Source organism: Talpa europaea (genome assembly GCF_964194135.1).
Source record: "Talpa europaea genome assembly, chromosome: 11".
Lineage (NCBI taxonomy): Eukaryota > Metazoa > Chordata > Mammalia > Eulipotyphla > Talpidae > Talpa > Talpa europaea.
Window position 1 is genome coordinate 23434936 of NC_140078.1, and position 19315 is coordinate 23454250.

Here is a 19315-nt window from a genome sequence, read left to right on the forward strand (position 1 = left end):
ATAAATCAATAAATCTTAAAAAAAAAAAAAGACATGTAAAGCAAAGAATGTAATCTGTATACTTATCCTCCATAAAATCCCAAATTTAAATGAATAAAGAGTAAATCTATTTTGTTCATGAAGCCAGTTGACGTCTAAAAGTGAAACAGTTTTCAAAAAAGAAAATTAAGAATACTAGTAAGGATAACATTAAAAAAAGTATAAAAAAGGCTTCTTCTGGCATAACAGTCTGCAAATAATCAGCATCATAACAATAGCTAGCAGTTATCTAACAATGGTTAGGTGCCAGGTAATGCTGTAAGCGCTTTAAACATACTTAATCCCCAATATTAAGGAGCTGTTTTAAGTGGCGTGCAGTCACTCTAAAATAACTACCAAAACAACTACAATATGCTAAATGCTCTTGTCTAGTCAGAAATCAAATATTGAAAAAATAAGAGTGGGCCAACATATGCTTTTCTAAAGGAGTTATGTCAAACTGCGTCAAACACTAGGTTTTTAAATACTGCGATCCCGATTATACGATCTAAATTCTTTAAATAGAAAGCTCGAAATGCTAATATGTGGGAGTGTTGCAGGTATTTAATATCCTTTGATACTTATTAGTTCTTCTTTAAAAAAGTTTACGTATTCTAAAGATTCACACACCCGCACCAAAATGAAAAAGCGCAAGGCGAGGGGCAGGGGAGACCGATGCTTACTCTCAGCAAAGAGTAAGAACTGTAAAAAAGGGGAAAAGAAAATGTAAATGTGTATTTTCAAAGTACCATCCCTAAGTTCCCAATAATCTTTTTTCTTTTCTTTTTTTCCTTTTCTTCTTTTTTTGTTATTTGCTTGTTTGTTTTGCCCGCACCCTCCAAATTCCCACAGCACCGGAACGTTGCAAGTTTAAAAGCATCAGCCAAGCACTTCGCACCGCGCCGGGCACTCCCCGCCTCCGCACACCCTATTTTCCCGCCCGTCCCCGGACCTCGCCAGGGAGAGAAATAAACGAGCCGAATTCAGACCGAAAACTAAAACCGGCTTCTGGCAAGGGGCCCAGTCCCCGCCGCGGGGTCCCGGGGACTCGGGGCTTGATTTCCGCGGGGCGGCGGTCCCGGCGCGCCGAGGGCCGAGGAGGGCGCGTCTGCCGCCGCCCCGCCGCACGCGCGCCTTACCCGAGCGCAGCGCCAGGCCGCCCGCGCGCCCACAGCTCGCTCACGGTTGGCAGCAGCGGCGCCCGAGGCCTCATAGCGCGGCTTGCCCAACCGCCGCCCGGCGCGGCCCCCTCGGCGCCGGAATTGGCGTCCCGGAAGGCGGCGCGCCAGAAGTGGCGTCATCGGGGGCGCGGCCGGCTCGTCCCGCCGCCCCGGAACATCCCGCTTCCGCCACGCTCGCGCGGGGCTCGGGGCGCGCGGCGGCTGGGCGGGCTGCTGGCCTTTTTTGCCGGGGTGCCTGGGTCACAATCTGGGCCCCGACGAGCGCCTACGTGGTTCTTGCCCGGACCCCCAGGCGGCAGAGCGAGCGCAGGGGCGCCCCCGAAGGCAGGGGCCGAGCCAGTCGGCGCTCCCGGGGCACATTCCCGCGGCCATGGCTGCACGTTTTCCCCGGGGTGGGGAGCGGGGCCAGGGTGCCGCGATCTCGGTGGTTTAATACCCCGACGTGCCCTCTGGAGCAGCCCCATTCCTGTGCTAGTTCCACTCTCCTCGTGATTAGAAGCTTGCCCAGACAAGAGACCCGCCCACAAGGTACATTTTCCACAAGTGACATTCTTTAAATTTTAAAGATTTATTAAGGTACAATTTACATAAAGTACAATTGAATGAGTTTTGACAAATTTAGACTCGATCCGCACAGTCTGTGTAAAATACTCATCATCTAAGAAAAGTTCCATCAGGCCCTTTTGCAGCCAATGCCCTTCCTCACCCCCAGACACAGGGCAGTGAACACCTCTGACATGGAGGTAAACGACACAGGTAAAGCAATTCTCAGTATGTAGCAGACCAGTTTGTGCCTTTTACCTGGGAACAATTAAATAGTCTTTGTTTCACAACTGCTGGGGGCTTCTCACTTTCCCGGTTGAACGCAACATACATGGAATGTAAGCCGTCTTCAGCCCTTAGGAGGATAAATCCCAAACAAGGCTATTTATACTGAAAATATTATTTTTACACATTCTTTGGACCTTATCCAGACGTACTAAAACTTCTATGCTTCTTGCAAATGGCTCCCTAGGCTAATAAAAAACAAAACAAAAAACCCACCTTTCAGTACAATAAACATCTGAGGAAAGTTAGTTTTTGCTAATAATGACAAAGTAATGCAATATATAGGATTTGCTCTTTCTCCTGCTCATTTCTTGAGCTCATTAGATATCAAACTGGCAAATGAATCCCTTAAAATCTCATCCACTGTAGTATTTGAAATACTTTTAAAATTGTTATAACTAATGTATTTATATCAAGTTGCTCTAGACGGAAAACAAAAACAAAAACAAAAAACAACACATTTACAGGAAAGGGTAAATGCCCTATAATATCCGTAACAGTAAGGGTCCAAATGAAGGCACGGTCCTGTGATACTTGAATTCCAAACAACTTTTATTAAAATTGAAAGCATAATTCTTAAAACTATTGAGTCAAAACCTTTGTTAAGGAAAAAAAAAAAAAACTCATGGTATATTTTTCAGTAAGGTAGAAGTATTTCTAGGTTAACACAAAGATGACTTTAAACTTTACCCTTTAAATTGTAGAGAACAAAGGAAAAAAACAGATATTTACAGAAAACATTATCTACATATGTACTTAAGAGGTACAAATTTGGTGACAGATGAAACTTTAGTAAATGCTGGCATTTCAGAAGCAGTTCTCAAAATTTTATCTTCTTAGATTTTAAGAATGCCTAAGAACCTTCTTCATCTTCAATCTTGGGGGCCAAATAGTACTTTAAGTGTCCCATATCAGCAATTTTATATTCCACAACTGGAAGAAGAACACAATTAATTACTGAGAAGTGCCACATATACTACTTACAAAATAAGATCCAACAAATTTATAATCTTACCAAGGGGTACGTCTGCAGACATACTGAGTGTTACTGTAGGAGATAGTGGAGTGGCTTTTGTAAAGAAGTTCAGGTACCTCAGTGCAAAAGTTAGCTGAACTGGCTCGTTCATCTCTATGGCAACCTAAGGGAGAAAAGATACATCGTATTGAAAAACATCAAGAAAGTTGCACCCATTTGTTTATAACACTTAAAAAAAAAAACACCTTTAATTGTTCCTCTGGAAGGTGTTCTGTAAACAATTTTGAAGAAGTGTACATAAAGGCAATATTAGTCTGCCTTTCCTATATGTACTGTATCTCAGGTAACCAAATGTGATAAAAGCTTCCTTATGGAAATATTTCTAATAGACCCATTAGCAAAAAAAAAAAAAAAAAAAAAAAAAAAAAAAAAAAAAAAAAGGAATGTTAAATATATTAATGTATTATAACTGCAAACCCTAATTACTTAACTAACCTAGACAATGACTATGGTTGCTAATATCACAAGATATCCAGACCATAAATCATTCTTGCTCTTCCACTCCAAAAACAAAAACACCCTGTCAGCTAGCCGCTAGAGCCATAGCTACGAGTTTGTAAGAAATAGGAGGTAGGGGAACATACTGACATAAGGGATACAACTGACAAGTCTAGGTTCCAAGAAACTCAGTAACAAATGATCCAGTTTCTTCAATAAATAAGATGTAGTGGACAGGGAGGAAAATAAACAAATGGCAGAACCAAAGGACTGAAGTAAATTTTAGGGGCTTATCAACCAACTGCAATGTACAAACCTTTTAAAAATCTTGACTCAAATGGTTTTGAGGTAACCAAAGAAATAGGAACACTGAAAACATTCTCAACCTTGAGCAATTCTTAGATGTTATAAAGTTTAATATCTCTATTTCAGATTATTAAAATATGTCTGATCTAATGTTTTGAGATTAAAAAAAAAATCAAGGTTGGCAGGGGAGCAAAACGTAATTTAGGAGACAGATGAAAGTCAGAATTATCCCTTGGGTTTTTTCTTTAAAAAAAAAAAAAAATTAACTGAGGGTTGATTACTTATACAAGGGACAAGAATATCTAATATTTACTATAAACTTAGAATAGGCCAAACACTGTGTTTTAAACACTTCAAATGTTACTCTACTTCATCTGAATATGCTGTGCAATAAGGGCCTTTACTTTATTATAGCAGCTCAAACAAACCCAGATAAGGTAAAATTGTGTTACAATTCTTTTCAAAGTACAATTCTTTTCAAAGTATTTTCTATTTACTTAAAAAACAGACTTACAGCTTCCTCCTCTTTATCAACATTACTTGTCTGTGACAACTTAATATTTCCATTTCCAAGTTCTCCACTTGCAGAAAATTTCACTCCATCTTTTGCACAGGAAATCACAACAGCATCTCCAATATGACTCAGATCTCTGCATATACGTGCAAATTCACCTGAGGGCATCTTTACTACACAGCTATACTCTTGTTCCTATAAAACAAACAAAAAATATTTAAGGACAAAATGCTGGAAATTAAAGAGTTGGCACCTTTACTTTTTGAAGAATCAGCATCTAAAAACTAACACAGAATTCAAAAATATGCTGATTGTTTTAAAGTATCACTTCGTGTGATTTCTTAACACATCCCAATCACTTACAAGTATATTTTAAAAATAATCACACCAAAAATTCAAGAGCTTAAACCTTTACCAACAATGCATTCATTATTCAGAGATCAAGAGCCTCCCCCTAACGCAAGAGGACATCAGGGTGTGTCATACAAAGACAGTGTGCAAGCAGGCCAACCTGCTTTCCACAATGAAATGTGATAATAAGCATTTTAAACAGCCTAACTTTTTTCATCTTATCTAATACTGACTAACCTTAACAAAGTTCTGCCAACTTAGCTTCAAAATCTACTCACTGTAAACCAAGCATTCCAGGAATAAAGAAGCTAATGGAAGTGAATGCAAATATGCACTGGCAGCAATGAATTCAGCCAAAGAGCTGTAATTTAATAAAATGACAAATATGTCCATCTGAATTAAATACTAAAACTCCATTGTGGAACACACACCAGTAGATATACAGAAAAATTTCTGTTAGGAACCTGCCTTTGTATTTTATACTTATTTTTTGGTTTATTCCAAAGTTTAATAGCCGGGCTACAACTCATTTAAATCTTTTAAGCTGCAGACATACTCTTTGCGTTGATAAACAGCAATATTTCTCTTGTTCATTTAACTGCTAAACAAGCATTTATTGCATGCCTAAGTTATATAATTAAACGTGGAGGGAAAAAACTCTCAAATTCTAATAGGATCAGTCAGGAGGTCAGGGGTGTGGGGGTTGTGTGTGTGGGGGGGTGAAAAGTGCTATCGGAGGGGCTATAGCATGACAAAGGACAGTGCCGAGGTAGACAACAGGTCACTGTCTAAAGAAGTTGCCTTTAAATCGGTATCTTACGTATCTCAACTATACACAGTATATTCAATCAGAAAAATTTTGATACTTACTGGAATTCCAAGTTGTTCAACATCTAAATCCATTAATTTCATTTCATAGTCTGAAACTTTTTCTTGATCTACCAAGAGAAAGCATACGATGAAGTGTGTAAGTTTAAAATAACAAAAAGATGAATTTTGTAAGAATCACAAACATGGGCCTCCCTGGTGGTGCAGGGTTGTTAAACTATCAGTGCAATTAAACTATCACCACCATCCACTGTGGCAAGAGTTCGATCCAGGGAGCTGACCCACATGGCACAGCAGACCTTTCCTATTTCACCCATTGCTCCCCTCAGCAGTGGATTTCAGTAGGTCTGCCTGTTCTGCACCCCACTGTGTCTCTGGTGAATCTTCTCACCCCCACACCTCTGGCCTACACCCCAGTTCTATGCATAAATAAAAATCTCTTTTTTTAAAAAAATCACAAACATGTTAAATTTCTCACAATTTTGAGCAGTGCTGACACTGCATTTTCATTTTCTTTAGCTCATTAGAAGAATCTGACTTACTTGGAGCTTCAAATACTAGTGCCAAGGTGTCTGCATTATCTTCAGCCCTTAGTGTAATGATGTCTTCATTGCCAGCACATTTTAGTATTTTGGACATACTAGAACACAGAAGACACAGGGGTTAAAATTAGCACTATCTTAAGATGGTTTGATGTCTATCGCAATTAAAACAAGGAGTTCCCGTTTTAACTAATTAGGCTGTCGGGTGAATTGGAGCAAGTGAGGAGAAAGTAGTAAAGGACAATGCATAAACCGGTGTCCATTCGTTCTGGAGTACAATCAGGTAGGACTTCTATTAAATTAAAAAACCCACATCCTTACATCAACAATATCACTTTTGGATGTAAATGATAGGGGAGTAGTCTCTGAGTTGCAAATCCCTTTAGCGGGTGAAATAAGTTGCTGACCTGCGATCATTAATAACGATCTAACAAGGGCCTCCCTGGTGGCGCAGCGGGTTGAGCACAGCACCGGTTCGATTCCCGGCCAGCCAGGAAGATACCCACATGGTGCAGCGGACCTCTCCTGTCTCACCCGCTGCTCCCCTCAGCAGTGTATTTCAGTAGATAGACCTGTTCTGCTCCCTGCTGTCTCTGGTGAACCCTCTCACCCTCCCACGCCTCTGGCCTGTACCGGGCTCCTGTATAAATAAATCTTTTTAAAAAACCAACAACGGGGCCTCCCCTGGTGGCGCAGCGGTTGAGCACTGGGCTGCGAAGCTGCCCGCAGCCTCTGCACCGCCAGTTCGATGCCCGGCCGCCAGCGAGGGTCCCACATGGCGCGCAGACCTCTCCTGACGCCCGCTGCTCCCCTCAGCAGTGTATTTCATCAGTCTGCCTGTTCTGTTCCCCACTCTGGCTCTGGTGAATTCTCTCACCCTCCCGCACTTGTGACTGTACCCAGTGCTTGTATAAATAAATAAACAAATAAATTAATTAATCTTAAAAAAAAATAAAAAACCAACAACGACCTAACAAGTCCATCAAGACACATGGCCCGTGGGGTGGGGAGTTCTCATAAGCTTTTAAAACTTTAAATACATATATGGAGAAAACTGCCTCAAGTTCAGGATTTTAGGGTGCTCATGGGAGCTTGGTGACAATTTTTTTTTTAAAGATTTATTTATTTATTTATACAAGCACTGGGTACAGTCAGAAGCGCGGGAGGGTGAGAGAATTCACCAGAGCCAGAGCAGGGAGCAGAGCAGGCAGAAGGACCGAAGTACACTGCTGAGGGGAGCAGCGGGCGGCAGAAGAGGTCTGCGCGCCATGTGGGACCCTCCCCTGGTGGCCGGGGAGCAGCCGGGGATCGAACCGGCGCTGCAGAGGCTGCGGGCAGCTTCGCAACCCAGCGCTCAACCGCTGCGCCACCGGGGAGGCCCTTGGTGACAATTTTTAAAGCCCAGAAACAACAATACCCCTGAGCAGGGTAACAGGACTAGGGCACTTTATAAAACAGCCTAAGTCAGCCAGGACCAAGGTTTCACATTCAAAGTCGCCGGTTCCCAGTGACCCAAGCGCCCTGGGAGACACTTTCCCAGGGTCCGCGGAGAGGCCATCATTTTCCCGCCACCTCCCGCTTTGTGACTTTGGCGCGGAAAGGGCCGGGTGGCGCGGCCTCCAGCGCGGGCTTTCGGGACGGCGCGCTCCGCTGGGCCCGCCCCCCGGCGTCGCGGGCCAATGAGAGGGCGCGGACGGCCCACGCCAGCCAATGAGCGGCCGTCTTGGCGGCTCTCCCGCCAAGAGCCTAGGGAGGGGATGGCTGGGGGGCCCGGCTCCCCGCCGCCCCGGGACTCACCTGGTGAGGTTCACGCCCATGGCCAGATTGCGGTCGCAGCGGTACGTGTCGAAGCCCTCGGAGCGCAGGGTGAGCTGCACCAAGGAGACATGGGACGAGTCCATGCTCTGCAAGTTCACGCCGCTCGAGCTGATGTCCCAGCAGGCCTCATTGATGAGATCCTTCAGCGCCTCCAGCACCTTCTTCAGGATGGAGCCCTGGACCAGGCGCGCCTCGAACATGGTGGCGGAGTCACAACGACGCAGCTACGGGCGGCGAAGAGGTGATCGGGGCAGCCGACTCGGGCCTCGCAGGAAGAGCGCCAACGCCGAGTGACAGCAGGAGCGGCGAGAGCCCGAGACGCGGGAAGCGCACAACTAGCCCGCCGCGCCGGCGACCGTTTAATACCCCCGCGGCCGCGAACGCGCGCTCTCCGCCTACGCGCCCGGGGCGACACGTCACCACGCAGCCCCGCCCACAGCCTGGGCGGGGACACTTGAGGACCAATCACGCGCCTGGACCTCGAGCGGCGGCTACATTCCCGGAACTCCGATTGGAGGAGGGGGTGATGGAGGCCGGGCGGGGCGGAGCGGTGTCTGGCAGGATGCCCCGCCCTCTTCGTCTGGTTCTGGAACCCGGGCGCAGGACGTGTCCCGGCGACCGCGCGAGCTGGGGCCCGGCCGGGGGTCGTCGGCTTCCAGCTTTGTGGCACCTCCTCTGGCCTCCCGCTTCGGGAACAGAAAGTTTTTTACCGCAAGAGTGGAAGGGAAATGCAAATCCAGCCTACCGCGAGGAAAAGCCGTCTTGTAGCCCGCAGAATAGAGATGCTCTAAAAGTGCACCGATTTGTGCTTTTGTAGAGGGGGCACCCCTAAAAATCGTCAGATAAAAAGGTTTATAGTTTTGGTTTAAAGAGAAGGTGTCTCGGTTCCCCACTACCATCGCTTAACTCGCCGCCCGCCAATCAAACTCGTATAATCAGTCGTTGATTGATTGATGCAGCTTCCTAAGCTTTGTTTTATGCACACGTTTTAAAAAACGGTGGATTCATACCGGAGGCACCAACGCGGTGCACTACACCTACCTATTAAAATCATAGACTGACATCTTATGTTTGTAATCTGAATGGCCAATTTCTTGTAATTAGAAACACCATTGGGCACTTAGGTGATTTGTGGGCAAACAACTCCTTGTGGTAGAACCGCTGAGTTGAAGAGCCTGCGTATGAAATTTTTGCGGTTACAAAACTGACCTCTGAAAGACGGTAATTTACATTGAATATTACAAATTGTTACAGGTTAGACATCTTTCATATATTTCTTGACCATTGCATGTTTGTATTTTTTTAAAGATTTATTTATTTACTCATACAAGAACTAGGGTACAGGCCAGAGATATGGGGGGGGGGAGGGTGTGAGAGGATTCACCAGAGACAGAGTAGGGAACAGAACAGGCAGACCGACTGAAATACACTGCTGAGGGGAGCAGGGGGCGGGATAGGAGAGGTCTGCTGTGCCATGTGGGAATCTCCCTGGCCAACAAGGGATAAAAGCTTGCTGCAGAGAGCCTCCCTGGCCACCCGAGGACAGACCTCTCCTGTCGCCCGCTGCTCCCCTCAGCAGTGTACTTCGGTCCTTCTGCCTGCTCTGCTCCCCGCTCTGGCTCTGGTGAATTCTCTCACCCTCCCGCGCTTCTGACTGTACCCAGTGCATGTATAAGCAAAACAAACAAACAAATAAATAAAACATGCCTCTATTAAAAAAAAAAAAGCTTGCTGCAGAGGCTGTGGATAGCTTCACAGTGCTGTGCTTAACCCCTTGCGCCACCAGGGAGGCCCTGTTTATATTTTTTATTAAACTTTTTCCTACTTGTTAAATGGACCTTCATATATTTGTTGATCATTTCCATATTATATATACCCCCTTTAGTATTTCTCTTGTTTTGGTTACAGCATCCATCACTCTTTAGTTGTGTTTAATATCTTATGATCTGTAGAATTTTTCAGTTCTTCTACCATGTACCTAGGTGTGGATTTAGTTTCATTTATCACTTGTGCATTTTGTGTTCCTGAATCAGAAGATTCCTGTATTTCATCAAATCTACAATATTCTCAACCATTGTGACTTCAAGTATTGCCTTCTACTCTATTCTCCTTCTGGCATTTCTATTAGATATTTATATTTTGTTAAATTTAAGATACCTTCTGTTGTAAGGGACACCATTATTTTATATAGTACAAGAAAGAAAATAAAATCTCAAATTACCATTTAGGATTTATTTTGTAATTGAAAGAAGTTTAGGCTTTTAAAAATATTTTATCATGTATCACACTTGTGCATACATTACACAAAATTAATTGGTTTAGGCTTTCCTAATATTTTTCCAGACTAAGTTTCCCCGTTCAGTTGCTGATACTGCTGTTTCTGTATAAGATTATACCCCATTGTCAAGGATATTGTCATTGGAATTTCCTACAAGTCTCTTGTATCCATTTGCAAATTTCTGGTCATTTCTGGACCTGAAAGATCAGACACCTCTTGGGGAAATTAAGGTTTATTATATAAAGGACCTGGAGGGACATCAACACAGAAAGAGCTTCAGGGTCATCCTCTGAGACAGGTGGAGGTGTCCCTATGCAGATCCTCACTTTTAGGAGCACATAATTGAGGAATGTCACATCTGCATGGGTGAGCATAACGTTAGTCTTAATGGAAGCTCACCTGTTCCCTTTCAAACCGACTAATATAAAAGAAGATGGAGAACAGGGGCACATAGATCAGAGTTACAGAATACAAAGTATGAATTACTTGAGTAGATAACTCGCTACACTTTGGCCTGAATAAACTTCTCATCACACTCAACCATCCCAGGATAACAGATCTCAGAATAAGATCTCAGAGTAAGTTGTGAAGTTAGTACTGTGAAAAACAGAAATGAGGTACTCGACTTCTAGAAGCCATGCTAACAAGCCTGGAGGCCAGCATGATCTTTTTAAACATGCTATTTTTTTCAACCTAGAATACTCTTGACTCTGCAGCTAGCTTTACCAGTAAAATGCTAACTCATTGGAGAAGACTTCTCTGAATATAGGTCCTAGCCATTTCTGTCCTCATTTCCTTTGATTCATGTGCATTATGGGTAATGATAATTTAATATTATTTCATAATAATTGCTATATTTAAAATGTCTTTAAATGGATTACACTTTGACTTGGCATTAAACCAAAACATTATGTTATAAGCAGAAAGCACAGAAACAATAGCACAGCATACATTTGTTGTTGGTGATGCAAACGTTCCTCACTGGAAGAAGGATCACAATCCACATTTTGCAAAGGAACTGAGAGATACTAAGGGGACTTTGAAAGGAAAATGCCCACAAATAGATGAAACTATTTTAGGTTTTGATATTGAGATACATGCAAAAGGATAGATGATCCCACATAATGCAAGAAAATGCCAGCATCAAAATTTACATTTTGCAAATTTTGTAATAATGGTCAAAATGAACACACAGCCCTCAACAGACTGTTTTAAAATTATGAATGTTATTTACTTTTATAAATAAACAAAAGACCCAATAGAACACAAAAGCAAGCTGACTAAACTATGAGCTGAAGGAAAACTGGTGTCCAAAAAAACAAAACAAAAAAAACAAACCAACAACAAAACCCTCAAGTCTTTGTGTAATGTAGTTAATAGGAAGCAAAGCATATTCCCTGTAGCCATTGTTCCTCCTCACCTATTTTAATGTCACTTTAAAGCACTGTTACAGGAATTTGGGAATATATGCTCATAGAAATCAGGAAGATTTAAGGCACTTCTCAGGATTCTCATACCTTCCTAAAAACCCACAGCTCAGGTTAAAATTGCCAATATGAAAGTACTATTCCTGTGTGTGCAAGCTTCTCCTAAAAATATAAACTGCCGGCTTCCAGGTGGCCTAGGGTATAAGTCTCCACGGTATCACCACTGCAGCCTGAGTTAGATCCCAGGCCAGGGAGTTAATTCGCACTTGGCACAGCAGACCTATCCTGTCTCCACTGCTGCTCCCCTTTGCAGTGTATTTCAGTAGATCTGCCTGTTCTGCTTCTCAATTTGTCTCTGGTGAATGTCTCACTCCCTGCACCTCTGGCCTGTACCCCAGTTCTTGTATGCATAAATACATTTTTAAAAATCTTTAAAAAAATTACAATATGCTTAAGGGAAGGGACCTTATTTTATACTTGCTTTACATCACTTAAAAGGCAGCAAATAGGAACCACTGAGGGCAGTATTTGCACAACACTGGGATTAGCAACGAGTTTAGTTTAGGGAAGCAGACAGTAAATACAATGGTTAGTGTGTGTTTTGGTAACAGATCTGCGCTCTGATTCTTACTGGACACTTTCTGGCCGCACGAGCTTGTCTAAATTATTTTCCTTCGGGAGAAATTTAAAATCTATTCAACAAATATTTAGGATATGCCAGGTACACAAGGAACCTGGCAATGAACAAAAGGAACAGCTTTTCTGTCCTACAAAAGGTTTCAACAGTGCAGAAGGCAGAAATGTGAAAAACAGCAGAATATCTCATCTGTAAAATAAAAATCACATCCCCTTCCAAGCGGAGTAGATGTGCTACATAAAAGCGATTATTTAGTTCAATTCCTAGGGTATAATTAACGCTCAATAAGTAATAAAAACAAGCTCGGCAAAGGAACACAGGCTGAAGTTTGGGTCTCACTTCACACTGATGCTTTCCTTTCACACAGGTGGGTTCCTCGGGCCTTTCCATTTAGGGCCAAACAAGCGTCCACTTAAATGAGTGAGGGAAGAACTCTGGAAGCGGTAGACACCAAAGCAAGGGCAGTCAGCCCGACCCTAACAGAGCGTCGGCCACAGCATCCGCCTCCCAGCAACTCCCTCTTGCAAGCAACGCGGCAGCGCCTGCGGGCTAGGGTCAGAACGAAACCTCCTATTGGCTCATCTCCCTAGACGCCCCGCCTTTCCCCGCCCCCTCACCCAGCAGCCAATGGGCTTCTCTCCACCAGGCCCCGCCCCTCCCGCCGCCCCGCCCCCTGTAGATTGGCGCCGTTGCTGGAGCTCCGGGTGGCGATGGCGGCGGCGCGCGTGCGCGCTCGCCCCGGGACCCTCCTTCCGAAAGGAGGAGCGAGCCGGCGGGCGCTGGGAGGCCGACCGCCTTCCGCCCGGGTGAAAGGGCGGCGGCGCGCTGGGCGGGGCCGAGTTCCTGGGCTGGAGGCCTGGCTGCGGTGGGGCCTGCGAGCCGCCGGGAGCCGAGAGCCGCTCAGGCGGGGCGGGGCTGGCCGAGCGGAGTCCGCGCGCCACCGCGTTGAGCTGCCGGCTCTGGCGGCTGCGCTGCCCGCCCGCCGCGACGCCGCGTCGGGGGCTCCAGCATGTCGGAGCTGAGGCAGAGAGGGGCCCGCGAGCCGGACGCGCTGCCCGAGGACAAGGTAGCGCAGCATCGCCGGGGTGGGCGCGCCCGGAATAGCGGCCCCCCCTCCCCGGAGGGGTGCCGGGGGCGCGCGCGCAGCGGGGGTCTTCTGACCCTCTGACCCTTTGTCGCGGCCGATGGCGACACCCGGCCGGGGCACCCCGCTGGATTCTCGGGTGCAGGGCCCCAGCGCAGCGTGCGTCAGGGGTCGGCAGGTTGGGGTTCCCCGGGACACAGCTCCGGGGGCGGAAGGGGGGTGCTGTGCCCAGAGCGCAGGGTGGAGCGCGCGGGTGGTGGCGCACCTCCGCCTGCCTCGCCGGGCTGGTTGGGGGGGTCCACCTCCAGCCCCCCACCTGCCCGAGGCCTTTCTGGGTGTGATAACGTCAAGAGCGAGTAAAGGCTTTTCTGGTCGGCGACCACTCTGAGTCCGATTTCGGATTTCCGCTCTTCTTTTAACATTTTGGCCCGAGGGGATGGGGTGGGGGCGGCGGGTATTACTAAGACGAGCCTCTTAGGAGATTTAAAGCCCTTTTTGAAAGTTAAACCCGTTAGCTTTAAGCAGAGCGGTCCCTTGACTCACGCAGTCTGCAGGTGCTGGAAAGTATATTCCCAGTAGATGGTCTTGTTTCCTGCTTCAAGTGTGGGCATTGGTGGGGTAGAAGTGGAGGGTTAAAATAGAGGCCATCTTGGTGGGGATATTGCTGCTTGGGGGGTGAGGCTTGAGGGGCAGGGAGAGGACACCTTTTGTTGAAGTGAAAGGTTTGTGTAGGGGAGTGGAGAAGGGGTGAGTGGTCGTATTACCTAGACGTTGAGTGACAGCATAAGGTTTGGGTTGTAGTTGCGTTATTAGTGATCAAGAGCTGTGTATTTGGTAAATTGATCTGGCAGTGATGTATGATGAACTGAGGGAGCCTGGATCAGACCGAGAAACTGGTTGTCTTGGGGCTTGCCAACTGGCGACCTGCCTGTTGCTTTGGTCCACATGTTATTTTAAAAATCGGGAGATTCTCTTGATCAGAATATCCTGCCCATCTTGGGTAATTGAAAGATCTGCCATCACATTCCCACCAGATAAACATTTGGCTGAAACTGATAAACATCTGTTCCCACCAATCCCTGTTGCCTTACATTAGGTCCCCAACACCCCTTTATGTAGCTTGAATTTTTTGATAACTGGAGGAAAGGGGCATTAGGAGACATTAGGAAGGAAGAAAGCACAAGATTTGGTGACGGTGTCAACAGAACAGTTAAAGTAGGAGGATGTTTTGGGTGAAAGTGAGGTTTTGCAAAGCTTTTTTTGCAGAGTGGCTCATCCAGGTACAACACTTCATGTAAATTTTGTGGAAAATTTAGTATTTTGGTGCATGTTTGGGAGTTGCTTACAGAGATAAGTTACTGTGAAGTCTTTAATTGAAGGTTTAATGGGATCTTCCCATTAATATTCTGATTCTACCTAAAAGAACTCTGCCTACCCTTCCTATATTAGCTGGTGAGTATACAGATGTTAGGAGGCTGTGGGGCCCTTTTTAAGAGTAAGAGAGCAGACTTGATGTTAATGGGAGTTTATGGACTTAGCAGGTGTGAGAAGGAGAAGGCAAAAAAGATAGGCTAGGTACTGGTCTATATTTTTGAAATACTGTTTTTAATGATTACACATTTACTGTTAAAAATAAATAAATACCCTTTTCCCCAACTGTGGGGTTATGAGGTGAAACAAAGTTTCTACCCTCCCCACCCAACTCCTTGGATCCACCCTCCAGGAAAAAAAAATGCCTATTGCTTCTTAAATATTTTCTCATCCAAGGACATAAGGAGCTGTCCAGCTAAAGGTGCCTTGATTTTGTACAATTCACTTTAAACTACTTATATGATGATAGGGTACTTGGGATTTTGAGGTTTGCTAAGTGCATGTTTCTCCCTAAAACACAGCAACTACTGCATGCTGTTAAGAGTCTTATGTAGTCCATTAACCCAGAACAAGGCAATCAGATCTTCATCCCATCACTTAACATTTCCAAATTATCATGTATAGGATTTTTAACAGTAAAGATACATTTTAAAAGTGTGAAATGTCTTATTTGCTTTCGATGAATGTATCTAGTAGAGTTTTGAGAATACTGATTTCATAGTTTGAAAAAGCCAGAATCTGTATGATTCTGGCTTTGCTGATACTCTTATATTAGATCTTTAAAAAATCAGAAATAATAAATCAGGAAAATCATTTAGGGAAATGAATTGTGTATTGGGGGAAATTTCTTAGTTCATAATAGACATCAGAAAACTATAAGGTCAATTTATTAAGAGAACTTGACAAATTTCAGTGATTCTTTAAAATATAGTTGCTTAAGTGCTGTGGCAAAATTAAGTAATCATTAGTTTCAAAATAATCTGCAGAATTTGTTTATTATAAAAGTCAGAAGGTATTGTGTTATTTTTAGTATCCTAGAATGGGTTCAGAGCCAATTACCAATAAAGGGAATGTTTTCCTCTGGGACCATGCTTATAATTTTTAAGTCTAAAGCACAGTATTGTTGCCAAACTAAGGAACTTGGAATTTAAGTTTTGGAAATCACCCTTTTCCTGCCCAACCATGTTTTTCCCGTGGAGTTTAGGAATGAAAAGGATAAAATGTGGGCCGAAAGATTGGCATCCTAAAATTTATGATTAGAAGAAAAAAATATATGATTAGGTTGGCGTTTCAGGAGGCTTTGTTTTGGAGGTTATTATGGAGGTTCTGGGGTTTTCTGCTGTACTTAGATGCTGGAGTGCTAATTAGACTTGTTTACTTGTTCTGAGTCTTCCTTTCTAGCTCATGAAACCAGAATGGAGAGGAAATAGTGACATCATTTAGAAAGGGGAGTTTACATTTTAATTGAAGACAGTGGTTAAGCACAGGGGCTTAAGAGTCACCTCCATCCATCTTGAGACTTGACTCTGCCACGTATCAGCTGTGTAACTGAGCAAATCATGTAACTTATATAAAGCCTCAGTTTTTCCATCTCTAAAATGGGGGTAATAAGATAGCATGTGCTTCAGATGATAGTTATATGGATTAGGTGAGCAGTATCTTATGTATAGTGGGCAGGAATTGTCACATTGTAATAAAGTGTTAATTTATTGTTACTAGCTGAAATATATAGTTTTATAGAACCAAATCCTAATGTTTACCTTTTACTTTTGGAAGGTGATTAAATCTTGAAGTTGTAAGTGTTTGGGGTAGTCTTTCCTATTCAGCACCTTTTAAAAAAAGTTTTAGACACTTGACAGGTGACCAAACCCTATCTTTTTAGTTCATTTTCTTGCTGAAATTTTCAGTGCTCAGGATCATAATCAAGCTTTAACCATATTAGGAGCATCATTATATACAGTTGCCTTCCTTTTTATACTAGTTGTAATATATCTTAGGAAAATGGTACATAATTATAAATGGTTTTCTGGTAGTCTTTGAGTGAACAACTGAATAAAATCTTATTTTAGGAGCTGTAACTGCTGTAGATATGGGGGAAATGTTAACTTGCAAAAAAATTTTTTTTCACTGAGAAATAATATGGCTATTGAAAAAAACCAGGACTTCCTTTGTGGGTGGTGGCCAGTTTAGAGAGCGCACCATGAATGAGTTGGGTACAGTGGCAGAGTACAAGGTGGTGGGTGTTGCCTGCCCATCTCAGACTCTGCCCGCAGCCCCTTTACTGAATATGAATCTCCCACTCCCCACCAAAAACACACACATCAGCAAATGCTGCTTCTGGTACTTTGTGTCTCAGCTGAAGAAGATGGAGAAGACTAAAAGGGATATTGTCTGCTGTGAGCAACTGTTTGAGAAGGAACCCCTGTAGTGGCATCTGGCTGCATTAGGGGTCCCATGGAGGCAGCCATAAGTTGGACTGGGAGTTCTGGAACCAGACCAATGCAAGGTGCCCAGTGCTGCCTCCTGTGCCAGCTTCACTTCCATCAGATCTTGAAGGTGGAGATCGCTGGTGGTCAAGCAGTTATTCCATGACTCTAAAATCTTAAGTACCTGCTGCCCTGCCCCACCTGGTCCAGTTCTGTGTCACCAGTACAAGCCACACTTCACCATCTACTTGCATGCCCAACACCTTTTAAATGCAGAGCCCTCCCGGGACTGGGTCTGCCCAGATAAACTCCTTGGGAAACCAGGAAAAAACAAAGAAAAACTAGTAAACTTTAATTGTGGTTTTCAGACTTAAACAGAGAGAGAAGATAAAATTGACTTGTCATATAACCCAACAATTTAAGTGGTTTATGTTGATCAGATGGTATAATTTCATCTTAAATTTTATGACTACTTTAAATTGTTTATTCAAAAAGCTAATTTTGTTCAAAATGTTCTGTGTTTGCACCAATGTGTGATGTTTTATTTGAAGAATTTATTATGTTTCAAAAATGTTAAATTGGACAGTAGATCAAAAAGGGATCTTCAAGATCATTGTTTTAGAGACATGGATATCAGATCCCTGACCTTGCTCAAGGTCATACAACTAGTTAGATGCAGGATTGTATGGAGATTTTCTAGCCCCTTTTTTTTCTCAAGATGCATCAGATTGACTGGAAGGGTATAAGTTGATTTGCACAATTTAAAATTTTCTGCATTGATTGGCTTTGATAGAAAAAATGTCCAAGCTGTCTGCTGTTTTTCTTATATGGATATAAAATCAGAAATATAGCAAAATGAATCTAGAACTGTCAAATACACAAAAAAAGGCAAATTCTCAGGAATAAATGTGGAGATATTTAGAAAGATGATTTTTGGTAGAGAAAATTTAACAGGTCCAGTTTTCCCAGTTATTGGATGACATGGTGATTTATGAATTTGGAAGTCCATTCCTGGATGCAGCCACTAGGGAATCCTTGAATGGAGCGCCCAGCAGGCTCCTCACTCTCAGCAGGCTGCTCAGAATAAATGCTTTCTGATTGATGACTCTCAGTATGAGAACTGTTTGTTCTAGTGTCAGTCCTTCAGTATTCAACACACCTCCTTAGAACATTACTGAATTCACTGTTAGCTGTCTGTGGTGTCCATAGCTCTGAGAAAGAGCATGAGGAAAATGTTCAGGATTTTATACCATCCCACATCTATTGTCCTCCATTGAGTTGAAGAAATCGCATTATTTTGACTGTATCTGGGAAAGTTTTGAAATGACTCCTGTCTCTAATTTCACAGGGCATGTAATCACCCTTTAAACTGTTTGAAAAAATGTGTGATTTGCACACTTTCAAAAAACACCTTTTCTAGGATGCATGTAGGTGGAGTAAATTTACTTTGTTAGCCTTCAGGCAGGCTTACAGAGTAACTGTCTGCACAGAACTTCAGAGCTCTTACTCTGCTATGACAGTCTCTCAGACCTTCCTGATGGGTGCTGGAGACTGCTAGGGGTGAAAAACCCCAGCCTTTTCACAGATCATACTGGCTCTGGTTTGGAAAAGAGACAGAGGGACCTTGACTCTTGATTATTAATTTTGCTAAGTCCTGGTGTTGGGCAGAGTTTTTTGTTTTTGTTTTTAAAGATTTATTTGTATTTATTTATGCATACAAGAACTGGGGTATAGGTCAGTGTTGTGGGGGGGGGGGAGAGGATTCACCAGAGACAGAGTGGGGAGCAGAACAGGCAGATCTACTGAAATACATTGCTAAGGGTAGCACCTGGTGAGACAGTAGAGGTCTGCTGTGCCATGTGGGGTAGCTCCCTGGCCAAGGATCGAACCTAGTCCACAGCAGCAATAGCATGATAGCATGGAGACTTAACCCATAGGCCACTAGGGAGGCCCCTGGGCAGAGTTCTTGCCTTTCAAACCTTGTTTCAAGGTGATTGCCTGGTTGGGATGATGCTATGATGCCATCAAGGGCAGATTGCTTTCCATTAGGTAGCTTGCTCTGCCAGTCCTTGATCTTTGTTACCATGCTGTTTGCCCCAACAGTGGGGATGGCATAGGGCCCACTAAGTTGAATGACCTTTTAAGTAAAGTTAAACTTCATTGTGTTATTTTGACCAGGCAATGTGCTGTCCAGAATTTGAAAGGTGCAAAGGGTATATACACTGAGTCTCC

General features: G+C 43.9%; 2 protein-coding genes across 2 annotated transcripts in view; one reads left to right on the plus strand and one right to left on the minus strand.

Annotated features, from left to right (window-relative positions):
- Nucleotides 1–2758: 2758 nt before the first annotated feature.
- On the minus strand, nt 2759–8264 carry PCNA (proliferating cell nuclear antigen). Its single transcript, XM_084246483.1, has 6 exons — nt 7840–8264; nt 6043–6140; nt 5543–5610; nt 4322–4516; nt 3043–3166; nt 2759–2960 (listed from the first exon to the last, which is right to left on the minus strand). The coding sequence occupies exons 1-6, from the start codon at nt 8058–8060 to the stop codon at nt 2881–2883; spliced, it is 786 nt and encodes a 261-aa protein (XP_084102609.1). The 5' UTR covers nt 8061–8264; the 3' UTR covers nt 2759–2880.
- Nucleotides 8265–13211: 4947 nt separating this feature from the next.
- Nucleotides 13212–19315, plus strand: part of CDS2 (CDP-diacylglycerol synthase 2) — a gene marked incomplete at its 5' end in the record, with an annotated part of 43211 nt that continues 37107 nt past the window's right edge. Inside the window, one exon of the mRNA XM_084247332.1 lies at nt 13212–13268. Within this exon, the coding sequence (XP_084103458.1) occupies nt 13212–13268 (57 nt within the window). The remainder of the gene's footprint in view (nt 13269–19315) is intronic.

Excerpts from the sequence above, each read along its gene's own strand:
- PCNA (XM_084246483.1), bottom strand. The coding sequence starts at position 8,060 with ATGTTCGAGGCGCGCCTGGTCCAGGGCTCCATCCTGAAGAAGGTGCTG. Across the intron at positions 5,611-6,042 it reads ACTAGTATTTGAAGCTCCAA|ATCAAGAAAAAGTTTCAGAC; the intron begins GTAAGTCAGATT and ends TTCTCTTGGTAG. Across the intron at positions 2,961-3,042 it reads GTCTGCAGACGTACCCCTTG|TTGTGGAATATAAAATTGCT; the intron begins GTAAGATTATAA and ends TTCTTCTTCCAG.